This window comes from Phyllostomus hastatus, unplaced genomic scaffold (assembly GCF_019186645.2).
Source record: "Phyllostomus hastatus isolate PE091 unplaced genomic scaffold, TTU_PhHast_1.1 phas_contig_148, whole genome shotgun sequence".
Lineage (NCBI taxonomy): Eukaryota > Metazoa > Chordata > Mammalia > Chiroptera > Phyllostomidae > Phyllostomus > Phyllostomus hastatus.
This window is the reverse complement of record NW_025333607.1, coordinates 11,775,880-11,791,212: the sequence shown is the minus strand read 5'-3', so window position 1 is coordinate 11,791,212 and position 15,333 is coordinate 11,775,880. Positions and strand designations below refer to the sequence as shown.

At 40.1% G+C, this 15,333-nt stretch overlaps 1 protein-coding gene across 8 annotated transcripts in view; it reads right to left on the bottom strand.

The window, feature by feature from the left end:
- Positions 1 to 15,333, bottom strand: part of CDC42BPA (CDC42 binding protein kinase alpha) — a 177,713-nt gene that overhangs the window by 64,250 nt on the left and 98,130 nt on the right. For 6 of the 8 annotated variants that reach the window (XM_045817269.1, XM_045817254.1, XM_045817277.1 and 3 more), the window contains 3 exons: positions 10,570 to 10,812; positions 10,209 to 10,319; positions 734 to 981 (listed from right to left, as the gene is read on the bottom strand). In XM_045817269.1, the coding sequence (XP_045673225.1) occupies positions 734 to 981; positions 10,209 to 10,319; positions 10,570 to 10,812 (602 nt within the window). The remainder of the gene's footprint in view (positions 1 to 733; positions 982 to 10,208; positions 10,320 to 10,569; positions 10,813 to 15,333) is intronic. The other 2 variants (XM_045817290.1, XM_045817298.1) reach the window with 1 other exon arrangement.

Below are 15,333 nucleotides of genomic sequence, written 5' to 3'. Positions count from 1 at the left end.
CTGGGCATCACTGGCAGTTCCTCCTGTTCCTCGTTTCTCACATCTGGCTGTTACGTCCTCTCAGTTCTGGATTCTCAGGGGACCCTGGGAACCTGCACACTTCCCTCCGCCCTCACCCCACTGCCTGCAGTCCCGCCGCCTGGTCTCGCACAGCTGGACTCCGGTCTCTCTCTGCCCCTGCCAACCCATTCTCCACCTGGGTGCCAGAGAGATCTTCTAAACATGTAAATACAATCGTGCCCTTTTCCTGCCATGGCCTTTGACTAAAGTCCAAGTTCCTTAAAGTCCTTCATCAGCGTGCTTCTGTCTTCCCTTCCAGCCTCATTCCTCACCATTCTCATCCTTCTTTGTATGTTTTCGCTACAATGAATAGCTTTTGTTTCCTGAAGGTGCCGCCCTCCCCTGACCCGCTGGATCCCAGCACGTTCTGCTGCTTCCGCCTGGACACTGTTCCACAGCCATATACTTCTCTGGCCTTAACTCACAAATCATTTTGTCCAAAAACCCCAGAAGCACCGAAGTCGTCTTTTGTGCCTCTGCTCCGGCGCCCCTCCACACAGCCCGCTTCCCTCCCCATCTGCTCTGCTGCACTGTCATGTTCTGCTCGCCGCCTTGACTCTGGCCGTCTTGAGGACTGCAACGTGTTTACTGCCTGTGTGTCCCCAGGCCCTGGCACATACTAGGCATTCGATAAATATTTAACTTCTAAATATTTAAGTAACTTGATTCTTACCTCTCTCTCCTGTTTTTTTCCAATTTGTCTTTCAAAATCATAATTTCTTTGTTCAAAGCAAGTTGCTGGCCTTCTGAATCATGTAGTTCTTTCTTCAGGTTTTTAATTTCATTTGCATGTATTCCTTCTCTTTTAGATAATTCTTCTTCATAAAAGATACTTTTCTTTTCCAAATCTGTCTTTAGTTTAGTTATCTCTTGCTGATGTTCTATGCTGTATACTCCTGGTGAGTAACTAATTTGTTTTTGCTGTAAGAGAACAAAAGATTAGTTCACCTATAAGAATAATAAAACAACAAGTAACTTCTTTCTGTAATATAAGGACCTGTTCATATAGCTGAACATTATTTTTGTATATTATCACATAAACATAATTCTTTATTCAGGATATTAATCTTTGTCTGCCACATGCCACAATTTTTTTCCTCAGTGTATATTCCTTTATTATTGTATATGTTACAGTCTTCTTCACACCAGGATTATATATCTGTATTTTCTGCTGGTACTTAAAATGACAAAGGTCTAATCTAACACCTTCATACTCACTCTAGAAAAAAATAATAGGTCTCCTTGCATGTAGGGCAGGCATTAAGGAGAAGAAATTTGGTTGAAAGCCATCTTTTTAGAAATTAGGTTAAAATACACTCTCAGTAACAAGGGGAAAAGGAAAACCTGGAGTCTGAAGCTTCTTCCAGGTCGTGGCTAAAGGATAAACAGAAGCACAGAGACTGTGGTTGCAAGATTTCCTGAGCTTTGTGATCCACTTTCCCAAGTAACTGATAATAAAACTTTAAAACCCCAAGAATCTATGGGTTTATGATAAATGACAACAAGAAACCAAGCTCTGGCAGATGTGTCCTTTTTTGAAGGTGGTATTAGGGCTGAACCACTGGTAACAATAGTTGATTTAAAGTAAAAAAACCCCACCATGCTAGCTCCTTCACATCCGAGGTATATAATAATAAAAAAAAAAACACCCCAACAGTATCATTGTGGGCCTCAGAAACGTGCCTGGCGTATCCACTGCACCATCCCACCACTGCCCACCGACTACTCAGGAAGCGCCTGCCGGATGCACAGCACAGACTGTCTGGCAGCCTCGGAGGCAGCCTGGCGTGCAAAGACCTGCCAAAGCTGAGAAGAGCCACATCAAGTCAGATTCTGGCTCTCATGCAGCTGCATGAAAATAACGCCTGAAGTGACATCTGCAGCCGTGGCCACTTATCTACACACTAGTCTCCCTTTATCCGTGGTTTCACTCTCCACGGTTTCAGTTACTCGTAGTGGCGGCCAGCCGCAGTCCTACAATATTAAGTGAAAAATCCCAGAAACAAACAGTGCAGAAGTTTTCAATCGCATGCATTTCTGAGTAGCAGCATGAAACCCTGAGCCTGCTCTGTCCCACTGGGACTCGAATCACCCCTTCAGCCAGCGTTCGCACGCTGTACGCACTGTCCGTCCCTAGTCACTTCGCCGGCTCGGTTACCAGATCGGCGGTCAAAGTATCGCAGTGCTCGCATTCAAGTAACCCTTACAGCAGCCTCACACCACATCGAGGTACTCAGTCACTTCCCTTCATCTCATCACGTGGCCCTGTGCCAGCTCGCATATCGCGAGAAGGAGAAAGGCACGTGCAGCCCAGTGCTCACCGAGAGGGGCCACGTCCACGTAACTTTCAGTGCAGTGCAGTGTTGTAATTGTTCTTTTAGTACCAGTTACTGCTGTTAATCTCTTACTGGGCCCAATTTACAAATTAAACTTTATCACAGGTATAAATGTATAGAAAAATACAGTACGTATAGGGTTCACTACCATCCAGTCTCAGGCATCCGCTGGGTGTCCTGGAACCAATCCCCTGCAGGGAAGGGGGACCACTTGACTATTCTTTCATTTTCCTAACTAAAAAATGTTCTTCACCTGAAGAACAATTTTAGTTTGTTGTTCTGGTTAGTGTAGTTTGGCTGTTGGGAGAGTAACAGCATGTAGTAAAAATTCCAAAGAAAAATTACCCTAAAAATGTTATAGATTTGTCACTAATTGATAAGGATGTAAAAAGCCAAATTAAATGCTGACAAAATGAAACCTTATGTTCAAAAGAACAATATTCGGCAAAATAGGTTTTACTGTAGGTATTTAAAGTAATTCAATATTAGCAAATGTACGAGTTAGTGTGCAAAAAATGCTTTATTTCCACAAGTTAAATTAAAACAAAACCACACGACAATCTCAGTAGGTACCCCTGCCTAAGAGTCCACAACAAAATCCAACACCCACTCCAAACGCTGCTCCCAGTCCCACAAGGAATCAAAGCAAAATGGAAGCACAGCGGTTCTGCTAACTTAAACACTGTCCACTGTCAAGTTACCAGACAACACGGCGCTGGTAGAACACCAGACGTACACACAACACACTCAGGAACAAGAACAATGGAAAGGATGTCTTCCATCATCTCCCCTATTTAATGTTAGCTTTTAGATTATCTGAGCAAGTAACATGTGAAATATTAGTTGTAAGAAATGAGCATCTTTAAAAAGCGATAAAATCATTATCATATAATATAGTTGTTCACCCAGAAAATGCAAATTAATTCACTGAGAATGTTCGAGTTGATGGTGTAAAACAACCACATTAGATAAACACTAACCATTAGTACGTCCAGACCGTAGAATAAGCAGTAAGAAAATAGTAAGAAGTCTCACTGTTAACAGAAAAACAATCAAACAAAAATAACTAGAAATTAAGAAACACATACAAGGAATAACAACAGTAAGTAATTTTTCTGAATTGTATAAAAAACTACAAGTCTTTATAAAAAATAGAAGAAGACTTGAAACAATACAGGGAAAATATCAAGTTCTTTAAAGGGAAGGTTAAAAGACATATATTCAGTATTTCTCAAATGATCTTCCTTTTAAATCTAGTAAAGCATTTTTTAAAATGTGGGAAGTGGTGCAGGGGTGGAAGATGGAGACAAATGTTCCTAGTACATAGGCAAAAACAAACTGGCAAAAATACCAAAAAATTCTGCAAAGGAAAAAGAATTAAGAGAGGGAGAGGACAATATTCTTTTCAGATATTAAAACCTACTATAAATCTTGGGTTTTTAAAAAGATTTTATTTATTTTTAGAAAGACAGGAAGGGAGGGAGAAAGAAACATGATGTGTAAGAGAAACAGCTATTGGTTGTCTCTCTCATGCACCCAACTGGGGACCTGGCCCTCAACCCAGGCATGTGCGCTGACTGGGAATCGAACTGGCGACCTTTCAGTCCACAGGCCAGTGCTCAATCCACTGAGTCACACCAGCCAGGGCAACATACTACAAATCTTTAATAGAGTATGAGTGTAATATATCTCTATCCCAAAATAATTTAATTCAATATATGAGACAACTTCAGTCACTAAGGAAGGCAGCGACTAATAACATCTGAACCACCAGCAATAGAAGAACAAAATGATTCTCACATCATACCATTTAGCAACACAAACTCCAAAGGAACTGGAGTTAAATACTTTTAAACAAAATAAAAACATCCAGGAAAAAGCAGAATTACATACTTAGCAAACTCTGAAAAAGAAGGAAAAACCAACTGAAGTCACAGAAAAAACCACTGAGGAAATAAAAACAAATCTTCTATAATTTGAAAAAGAAACAAGGTCAAAGTTAAAGGCCAAATGAAAGTGATAAAATAGTTGCAGAAAATATAAGTACAATTATTACTATACAAAGAGTTTATATGAATTTATTTAAAAATTAGGACTATCAATTAAATGGGTAAATGATTTAAAGAGATAATTCACAGAGAAAATATGCTTAATAAACTACTAATAAAGCAGGAAATACCTCTCATACTTTAAAATATTTGTGGCATATATCAAGGACTTACAACAATCTGACTACTTCATTTCTAGGTATTTGTTCTAAGAAAACAATACTGAAAAAGCACTGTATGATGGTATCCATGGTAATTACAATATTGTAAAAGTATAAATAAATATTGAATAGTAGAGAACTAGATAAATGGATATTCTTTTGTAATCATTAAGATTATGTTTGTGACAATTACGTAATAATAAGTGAAAAGTATGTGTTAAAGGTTGAACTTTCCCTCCAAAATTCATGCAGAAGCATTAACCACCAGTATGTACCTCAGAATATGATCACATTTAAACATAGGGTCATTATATAAAAATACTGCATTATATGACTTGCATGTGGATCTAAGACAGTCAAATTCCTGGAAGCAAAAAGTAGAATGGTTGATGCTTAGGGAAGCGGGGGGTGAGGGGGCGGGGAGAGAATGGGCAAACGCTGGTGCGGGGGTGTGAAATCCCATCTATGCATCCGCTCTGAGGATCTAAGGTAAAGTAGGGTGACTACAGTTAACAAAACTGTATTGTGTACTTGAAATTTGCTAAGAAAATTAAGAAATTTGACTGAGGTGTAAATAACCATAATGTATACGTATATCCAAACATCATGTTTTACATCTTAAATAGAGCGAGTTTTCATTTGTCAACTGTACCTCAACAAGGCTGGAAAAAAAGAAACAGAGTCTTTACAGAGTTAATCAACCAAAAATGAGGTCAGTAGAGTGGGCCCTAAAACAACCCAAGGTCATGCACCCAGGGAGAACTCGAAGCAAAGACCAGGCAGGGACGCAGGAGGCACTTCTATATGCCGAGGCCCTGCCGACACCCTGACTCGGATGCACTGGGCCCCATCACAAAAAAGCTTGAGTGCACTGCATCGAAGGACATTTTTAAGAAAGTGAAAAGACAATCTAAATAACGGAAGAAATTACTTGCAAGTCAAATACCTGATAAGGGTCTGATATCCAGAATGTATACAGAACTCCTATGACCCAATCAAAAAAATGGGCAAAAAACTGGAACAGACATTTCTCCAAAGAAGATATATTAACAGCCAATAGGCACATAAAAAGATGTGCAACATTAGGGAAATGAAGTTAAAACCACAAGATACCACTCTATATTCACCAGGGTGGCTAAAACTTAAAAGAATGAAAAAAGAAGGAAAGAAAAAAGAACTTAAGTGTTTGCAAGGGCAAGAAAACAGCTTGGTGGTTCTTTAAGACTACACATAGATCGCCACATGACCACGATTTCACTCTAGGTCCATTTCCAAAAGAACTGTAAGCAGGGACTCCAACAGCTACTTGTACACCAGAGTTCACCGACGCAGTATTACAGCAGCCAACAGGCAGAAACAACCCAAGCGCCCACCAACAGATGGAGAAACAAGATGTGGTTTGTACGCACAATGGATTATCTTTCAACCACAGAAAGGGATGAAGCTGCATATCTGATCATGCTCCAGAATGGATGAATCTGGAAAACATTATGATACATGAAATAACTCACTCATGATATGATACTCATTCAGGTCTCCTTTTGTTTTTCCCAGCAATTTGTAACTTTCAGTACACCAGTCTCGAACCTTCTTGATCACAGTTGCCCTGAGGCACCTTACTCTTCTCGCTGCTATCATTAATGGGAAGTGCTTCCCGAACGCCCTCTGGGGACTGCTCGCTGCCGGCATACAGGAACACAGCCGATCACTGTGCGGCCATCTGGCAGCCCTGTTGCTCTTGCTTGTTTTCTTACTGCCGAGTTTTGAGAGTCCTCCGTCTATTTTGGGGGACAGTCTTTTCATCTGTATTCTCACAGTCTATGTCTCATCTTTCCATTCTCTTGGCAGCGTCCTTCACAGAACAGAAATTCTAAATTCCAATGAAGTCTAACACACCAATTGTTTGATTTCGTGTGCCTTCGATGCTATGTGAAAAGGTCACCGTCATACTGAAGGTTAGCAAGGTTTTCTCCCTATACTATCTTGTGGGAGTTCTATAATCTTGATTTTACATGTATCATGGATCCATTCTGAGTTGATTTTTGAGAAGGGTGCAAGGCATGTGTCTAGATTTTTTTGTTTCAGGCGGATGCCGAATTTTTCTAGCAGCATTTGTGGAACAGACACCCTTTGCCACACGGCGCTGCCTGTGCCCCTTCGTCCAAGGTGATTTATCGAGCTTTATCTGTGCGTGTTTCTGCCCAGACCGCGAGGTCCTGACTGCTGCAGCTTCAGCGTTAAGTCCTCAAGTCAGGGAGCGTCAGTCTTCCGGCCACGTTCTCTTCCTTCAAGGCAGTGCTGGCTACTCGGGGGAGTTCGCCTCTGAGTAAACTTGAGGCTGTTCGCTGACGTCCACACAAGAACCTGCTGGGACTCTGCCTGGGACGCGTCAAACCCACAGATGGGAAGAACTAACATCAGAGGACACTGAGCCTCTTATCCGTGAATGTGGAATCTCTTTCCGCTTATTTAGTTCTCCTTTGATTTCTTTCATCAGAGTTGTGTAATTCCCCCCGTGTACATTTTGTGCGTATTTCATTATAACAGGCTTTTAGTAACGTGGTAGTAGACTGTCCTGAGATCAGATTTATTGAGCCTGTGCCTCTGGACCAGGAACTGCAGAGGACTTCTCCAGTTTTTCTCCTCCATTCTTGTTAGTTTGAACAGGACGGCTTGAGTGGGCTGTGATTAGGTTACTTCCCTTCCTTCAAGGCAGTTCTGTGCTGATAGAGCCCCACCAGCTAGGTTCTGGTTGAAGAGTCTTTCCCGAGGACAGACCTTGTGAAGAAAAACGGAGTGCTGTAGAAGTGGTCCCCTACTGTCAGCACACGGACACCCACTGTGCGAACCTCAGAGAGCTCCGGGAGAGAAAACGCAGAGACTGGGGCGGGGCGGGGGAGGGGGGTCCCTGATGCCTGGGCTCCCCTGGCCTTTCACTCCTGGTCTTACTCACACGGGTGCCTCCAGCTCTTTGTCCGTTCCAGCGTTCCAGCTCAGGTCCCCCTCCGCTGGCACTGACTGCCACCAAGGCCTCTGCTCTGCTAAGTTGTGATTCTCTGTGTTTGCATTGCAGTCTCTCCAATGTGGGGGCAGCGGTTTCTTCTGTGACATCATTTCTCTTACAGATCTAAGAAGAGTTGTTGATTTCTCAATTCGTTCAGGTTCTTACCTGTTGTTAGGACACAGTGGAGACTTCCAAGCTTCTTAGAGGCTAGACTCGAAGCTAGTAGTAGTATTCTCTGGGATTTTTAAATATTTAAAATAATGTGACTTGTGAATAGAGATAGTTTTACTACTCCCTTTCAAGTTTTAATGTCTCTCAATTTTTTTTCTTGTCCAGTGCCTCTGGTGAGAATCTATGGTATAATGTTAAATAGCAGTGGTAAAAGTGAGCAACCTTATCTTATTCCTAATCTTTGGGAGAAACTTTTAGTCATTCACCAATGAGTATGATGTTAGCTGTGAGTTTTTCACAAAAGCCTTTTATCGTATCGAGTACATTCACTTCTATTCCTAGTTTTCTGAGAGCTTCTATCATGAAAAGATGTTGGTTTTTCTGAAATGACATATACACATCAATTCAGGTGATATTTTTTCTTTAGGTTTATTAACGTGATTCACTACACTGATTTATTTCCTTACATTGAGCCACCCTCATTTTCTCATGGTGTGTAATCCTTTTAATAAAGTTTTGGATTTGGCTTACTGGTATTCTGCTGAGAATTTATGCATCTATATCTAGGAATACTAGTATATCATTTTCTTTGTGTGTGTGTGTTATGTTTTTAATATGGCTTTGGTATCAGAGTGGGGGTGGCCTTACAGAATGAATTAGAAATCACTCCCTACTCCTGTTTTATCTGGAAGAGTCTAATCGGAGTTCATTCTTCTTTAAATATTTGGTTTACGTCACCAATGAAGCCGTTTGGTGCTGGACTTCCCTTTGTCAGGAGTTTTCCTATCACGGATTTAATCTCTTCACTTGTTACAGGTCTGCTGAAATTTTCTACGTTGTCTTGAGTCAGTGTAGGTAACCTGTGTGCTTCCAGAATCTGTCTGTTCCATCTAGGGTATTTACTTTTCTGGCATAGAGCTATTCATAGTATTACCTTAAAATCCTTTTGCTTTCTGATGACAGGTAGTGATGTATCTACTTTCATTCCTGATGTTATTTGTTTAGTCCTTCTATCTGTAAGTCTAGCTAAAGGTTTGTCAATTTTGTTGCTCTTTCAAGGAATCAACTTGGTTTCATTAATTATTATTTTTCTATTCTCATTTTTAAAACTCTGCTGTAATCTTTAGTTCCTTCCTTCTGCTAGTTTTGAGTTTCCTTTCATCCTCTCTTTCTAGTTCCAAGAGCTAAATGTTAGGTTACTGGTTTGCGAGTTTTTGCAGCTACAGCCAACCCTCAAACACACAGGTCTGAATTGCACAGCTCCACTTATAGTGGATTTTTTTTCAATATATAGTGTACATTTGTTTAATCCTCACCAGAGGATATGTTTATTGACTTTAGAGAGAGAGAGAGAAACATCAGTAATACGAGAGTGAAACATCCATTGGTTGTCTCCTGTACGTGCTCTGCCCGGGGATCAAACCCACAACTTAGGTAGATGCCCTGGCTGGGAATCGAAGCTGCAACCAGCCAACCGAGCCATTCAGCCAGGGCAAGAGCCATGCTAAAGTTATTAACAGAATCCTGTATCAGCCCAGAATAAGGAATACTTAGACTTCCTGAGATGACACTCAACTTGATTCTCGCATCTGCTGGATGAACGAGACTCTGGACTAGGCGTGGTTGTACAAGGAGCAGGTGGAGGTGGGGCTGACAGACAAGGCAGAAGAAATAGGATAGGCAAAGGTTTGAGTCGAGAAAAGGTATATATCACATTCAGGTTATAATTCAGTGTTGTAGAAATATGATGTCCATTTAATCCCAATTCTCTCTCTTTGAAGTACACATCATTATAGTAATAATTACAGAGCAATTATGGTAAGTCAACTTACACACATATGTAGGTACTCCTTACACACAACAAGTAAGGGAGGGTTTTACGGATGAGGAAGTTAAGGCCCAATGAGGTTCAATGTTGTGTGCAGCATCACACGGCCAGTAACTGACAAGGCTAGGGGCTGAAACCAGGTGGTCCAGCTCTCTAGAGCGGGCACAGATTTCCCCTGCTAAGCGCTTCTGTTGAGATGTGTTAGTCCATGCCCACGGCGATCTACCTCACCTAACCCAAGTATCTACAGAGCCACCTCTGAGCTGCCCCCAGATCATTTACAAGACAGAGGGCTGCATAGCTAACCATGCCCCCCAGGCATACGACCAGTAGATCCTGTCCAGGTATGCAGTCCTGCATAAATGTTTGAACTCCTTCCTCATAGGTTTTTTTCTTCCCACTAAACACCATCCTCCTTTCCTTCCACCAAGAATGAAAAGTCAGTATCAGCCTTCTACTGGTAAAAATGAGAATTAAGAACACTAGGTTGGGAAGGTAGCTAATTTTTACTCTACACCAAGAGAGCACGTAACTAACACTCCATTTAAGCCTAAAGAAGAGAAAGTTAATTCGGATCATAAAGATGAAATCAAACGATACCTTTAGTCCCTCCAACTCATTTTCCAGTTGCTTAGAATAGTGTTCGCTCTGTTCACGCAATTTCCTGTCTTTAGACGCTTCGGCAGCTATAGCTTCTGTATGAACTTCCAGCTTTAAAATAAAGTGAAAAAAGCAGATTTATCGTTATAATTGCTTTCCAATTATACGGGTTCCCCATGGGCATTTACCTTGTAATAGGAAGATAACACGAATGTTGAGATTCACATTAAACAATATTACCAAACTAAAAAAAAAAAAATCCTTTTCAAAAGTGAAATAATGAAACACGCAGCATTTCACTGGTCTGAAAAAGCAGCTTCATCACTACAACGGACACTGGAGACTTCGCCTGACTACTAACCTCTTTTTTGGCTCTTTCTGTTCTGCGCAGTTCTTGCCTTAAGCTTTCAACCTTTTGCATCACCAGGTCCACCTCTTCTTCCTTATCTCGGACATGGCGAGCAAGTTTCTGTTTTTGGGTGTGCAATTCTGTGAGCCGCTCATTGATCTCCATGAACTCCTGCATGGCCAGCTTCCTCTGGCAGTGTGCGTCTTTCAGCTCTTTGGACTGGTTTTTTAATCGCTCACTAGCCTGGACTAGTTCCTACAGTTTCGTAAAAAGAATATAAGTTACCAATTCTGCAACCCAGGGACCAAATTTGCCCGTCAAAGTTGCTATCATGAAGTCAAGAGGAGCCAAAATTATTCACCTTAGGATAAAATGAAAAGAAATAAAGTACTTTCGAACAGTTATTGTGAGCATGGTGTTCTGTTCATAGTCTCAATTCCTCATGCTAACTGCAAAGGAACAGCTGATTTAACATTCTGATACCTTGGTTTCTACAAATGAATAAAGAACACAGGAATACAAGATGTAATGGTCAAAGTAAAGATTTTGCGATACTTAATGTGTATCTGTGCGTATAAAAAATAACACTTGAAAAGCTCAGTTAACAAGTTCCATATATAGAAGCTTGCTCCCAATACTGGGAACACAGTCTTCTCAAGTGTGTATTGAACATTTAAAAATGGAACAGCATAGGCCATAAAGCAATCATGTAGATTTCAAAGAACAGATCTTATACAGATCAAGTTCTTTTAATAACATTACCATTTAAAGAGAAATAAAAAATACAGAGACAAAATTCTGTAATAATTCGGTCAAAAAGAAAGATCATAAAAATACCAAATTATTTTTAAAAACTAAAAATGTTTAGTGCATTGTAAAACTTGCAGTAGGAGGGAAATTTTAGCAGAAAATGTATAAGCCTGAAATACTTATATTGAAACTAAAAAAAATGCTTGACTTGCAATGAATTTTTATATAAAAAGTTAGAGCAACACATTAACCCTTACCTCCAAATATGAGAAGATAAAGAGCATAAATGAATGAAAAAGATATGTGAGAATAATGAGAATCAACAAAACCAAACGCTGGTTTTTTGAAAAATAATAAAACAGCAAACATCTGATGAGATCAAACAGAGCAAGAATAAATGCACAAGGAAGTGCTTAGGAAAGAGGTTATAACTACAAATCTAGGAGACACCAAAAAAGATAATAAAAGAACACATGGAAAACCTTTATACCAATGAATTTGTTAACTTTGGAAATGAACAAATGCCTGCAAATTTATAATTTATCAATGGTATTTCAAGAAGAAATAAAGTGCCTGAATAGTCCTGTAACAACTGAAACTGCTAAATCAATAAAGCTCTCCCAGCCCCTAGCAGGAGAGAACCTCCAAGCGCAGGTGGTTTTACAGTTGATTCCTCTAATGTTTCAAGGTACAAACTGTTACTCTTACACAAACTTTTCTGAATAACAGAAAAAGAGGCAATGCTACCTAACTCATTCTATGAGACCAGTAGAACCTTGATTATCAAGAAAAGACCAGAAAGGTAAGGGAAATCAAATTACAGGCTAATCTTACTGATGAAAACAAATTTTAAAAACCCTAAAAAAAAAAAAAGACTTTAGCAAATCAGTTCAGCGACATGTGAAGTGAGAAGCATGACCTCTGGAACTAGACTCCTTGTGTTGAAATCCCAGTGCCATCACATTCTAGCTCTATTATGACCTTGAACAAATGCACTTAACTCTCTGTGCTCAGTCTCATCATTTGCAAAGTGAGAATAATAACACCATCACCTAAATCTCAGGACACTTACACAGATTAAATGATCTAATATATGTAAAGCACTTAAAATAATGCTATTAGAACTGATGCTATGTGTCACCTGTACTATCATGTTATTTAGAAGGAGATGAAAAATTCATAGTTAACCCAGAAATGCAGAAGTAGTTTAATGTTAAAAAAGTCTATAAATGTAATTCACTACACCAATTTATTAAGGAATCATATAATTCCATCGATGAGTATTAATTAGTCCTAGTAACTTGTTACAACAGTGTGCATAAAAAGCACATTTAATAAATTCAGTACCCATTATTGATCAAAATGACTAGCACAAAAGAAACAGAAGATAACTTCCTTAACCTGGTAAGATTTACCAAAAACATACAGAAAACATTAGTGGCGAAACATGAAAGACGTTTGCTCTGAAATCGGGAGAGAGACAGGAATGTCTGCTGTCACCACCGCTGATCCACACAGTGCTAGAGGTCTGCGCCAGTGCAGTGAGACAGGGAAGGAGGGAGAAGTCACAGAGATAAAAAAGGGAGAAACGAAACAGTCATTATTTGCAGAAAACTTGAAAGAGTCTCGAATATGTTATTACAATTAGTGCGAGTTTAGCAACATTGCTAGAACAAAATCAGGAAAAGTACAATTTTTAAAGATACCATCTAAAATATGAAAAAATAGGATAATAAATTTAAGGAAAAGCAAATAGGACAGGTATACAATTTTACAGAAAAACATCTTAAAGGACTTTAAAGATATGGAGAGATACAGTATGCTTGTAGATGAAAAGACTGTGAAGTGCAGAGAAAATATTTTTATGTTTTTATACAGTTAGGTCTTTCTAGGTAAATATTACTGAAACTTGAGACCTGGGAAAGACTTTTAAAGTAATTTATGTGTAACCTAGTGAGAAAATCCAAAGAGATTTAACTCCTGGACGTATGTGTTCCCATTTCAAGACGGAGCAGAGAGAGAGTTAAGAGCCTGAACCAGGGAGATATCCTCTTTATACAGCTGGCAGCTCTGGGCATGCCTTTCCACCGGAATGATGTATTTCAAATATTCCCAGGTGTCCTGGGTCCTTCTCCTGAGGTTTCCGAGGGAAGTCTCAGAAGGGTGGATGCAGGTGGGGGGAAGCGGGAAGCTTGTGCTTCTCTTCTCTATGTACACACATACCGGTTCACTTGCCCGGGGCTCCTAAGCTACAGTACAGACTTTGCATGCGTATGTGTCGGCTTCTAACCACCCAGCAATCACTGTTTTGCCCCAGAGCAAGACTGGCGCCCAGGGAACCATGTAGCTATTTTTGGCTGGATGTATAGCAGTCTCCCCCAACCCCTTATCCATGGATTCACTTTTGGCGAATTCAATTACCCTGAGTCAACCCAGGTCCAAAGACATTAAATAGAAAATTCCAGAAAGAAACAATTCAAAAGTTTTAAATTGCTTGCCCTTCTGAATAGTGTGATGAAATCGCACGCCATCGTGCTCTGCCCTGCCTGGGACGAGAGTCACCCCTCTGTCCGGTGTGTCCACGCTGAAGACACTGCACGCTGGTGAGTCACTCCGTGGCCCTCTCGGCCCTCTGTGAGGGCATTGTAGTGCTCACGTCCAAGTTCCCTTATTTTACTTGATATGTACAGGGGGCAGCACTACCCACGGTTTCAGGCACCCACTGGGGGTCTAGGAACATATACCCCGTGGATAAGGGGGACAACTGTAAATCATAACAATCTGCTCTGCTCTTGAAGTCTGTGTGTACATTTAGTATAATATTAATAAGTATGGGCAGTAAGAAGTTAAAGACGCAATACTACAATGATGTCAATTCTCCCGAAACTGCTCCCTAGACTTAATGTAATTTTAACACAAATGCCATCACGGTCGTCCAGGAACAGAGAACTGAGACAGAGACTGGCGGATGCACAGGGGAAATTCAATGCACGGCAGAGGCGCCACCGCACATCCCGGGGAAAGGAGGGCCTGGTGAGCCACACGGGGCAAGTGAAATCAGTGCTTAGCTCTCATGACACACAAAAATAATTTCTGGTGCATTAACATTTAAATATGAGACACCAAACTTAAAAACTTCGAGATAAAATTTTAAGAGAATTGTTTTTTAACTCAGATTTCTTCCACAAGCCAAAAAATGCATGAACCATAAAGATATTTATAAATTTGACTACAAAACTTACATAATGTTACATTTATTCTTTCATGTGCATCAAAGGAAAAAATATTCTTAAAAAATGTCCTTGGGATTTTTTAAAAGATTTTATTTATTTATTTATGTTTAGAGAGAGGGGAAGGCCGGGAGGAGGAGGGGGAGAGAGGCAGTGATGTGACCCAGCTGCCCCTCACACACCTCCAACCGGGACCTGGCCCACCACCTGGGCACGGCCCTGACTGGGGATCCGACCGACACCTTTCGGTTCCCAGTCCAGCACCCAATCCACTGAGCAACACCAGCCAGTGTGAAAAAAATCTTTAAAGAGTATCTGCTGCCTGTAAGATATTAACCAAATCATTTAAAACTCTATGTATATAATCTATTTCTTTTCAGCATTATTCTCCTCTCAAAATATAGTATTATTAACCTATGTATTAATATAATATCTTGTTATACATTATATAATTATAAATTATACATTATACAATTATGTGGTATATAATTATTATACAGGGTCCAGCATAAATAACCTTTTTTTAATTACAAAATCATAAGCATGTAGTTCTGTAACATAATAAACAACATCACACTCAAGCACACCATATGATTTTAGGTGAACTGTTCGAATTGCTGTCCATCTCATGTGAGACATTCACACACCCTACCAACCACACTCAAGTAAGCCTTACTTCTGCAGGACCCTGTATATTAACATAAATAGTATATTAGTAAATACACTATAACTAAATAACCAGTTATTATACATCTAGATATCAGACTCTCATCTCGTTATGTTAACTAAGCTTAGC